General features: G+C 64.6%; 1 protein-coding gene across 1 annotated transcript in view; it reads right to left on the bottom strand.

The window, feature by feature from the left end:
- LOC119592942 overlaps positions 1 to 280 on the bottom strand; it is a 24,392-nt gene that overhangs the window by 18,778 nt on the left and 5,334 nt on the right. The window contains exon 2 of the mRNA XM_037941834.1: positions 19 to 235. Coding sequence (XP_037797762.1) covers positions 19 to 235 — 217 coding nt within the window. The remainder of the gene's footprint in view (positions 1 to 18; positions 236 to 280) is intronic.

The raw sequence follows: 280 nt of genomic DNA, 5'->3' as shown, positions 1-280 counted from the left end.
AGAGGCACTTAGACTAACTGGAAACTACAGGGCTGCGCTCCCGCCCCTGGCCAGAGCAGGATCTGTTGGCGTTCCTCCGAGTTCTTGCGTCCAGCCCATCGTCTGGCCGCCCACACGCCCACCACCACCAGCAGGATGGCGCCCACAGCCCCGCCCACAGCCATGAAGGTCACGGCCAGCCCTCCGCCGGCCGCCCATGCGCCCGGACCGCCCCCGCCTCCCACCATCTTAACACCTGCGGAAAGAAGACCGTTGTCAACATCAAGTGTGGATGTTGAGA

The sequence above is a fragment of the Penaeus monodon genome, chromosome 31 (genome assembly GCF_015228065.2).
Source record: "Penaeus monodon isolate SGIC_2016 chromosome 31, NSTDA_Pmon_1, whole genome shotgun sequence".
Lineage (NCBI taxonomy): Eukaryota > Metazoa > Arthropoda > Malacostraca > Decapoda > Penaeidae > Penaeus > Penaeus monodon.
Note: the sequence above shows the minus strand (reverse complement) of the source record. Positions and strands in the feature narration are given on the sequence as shown.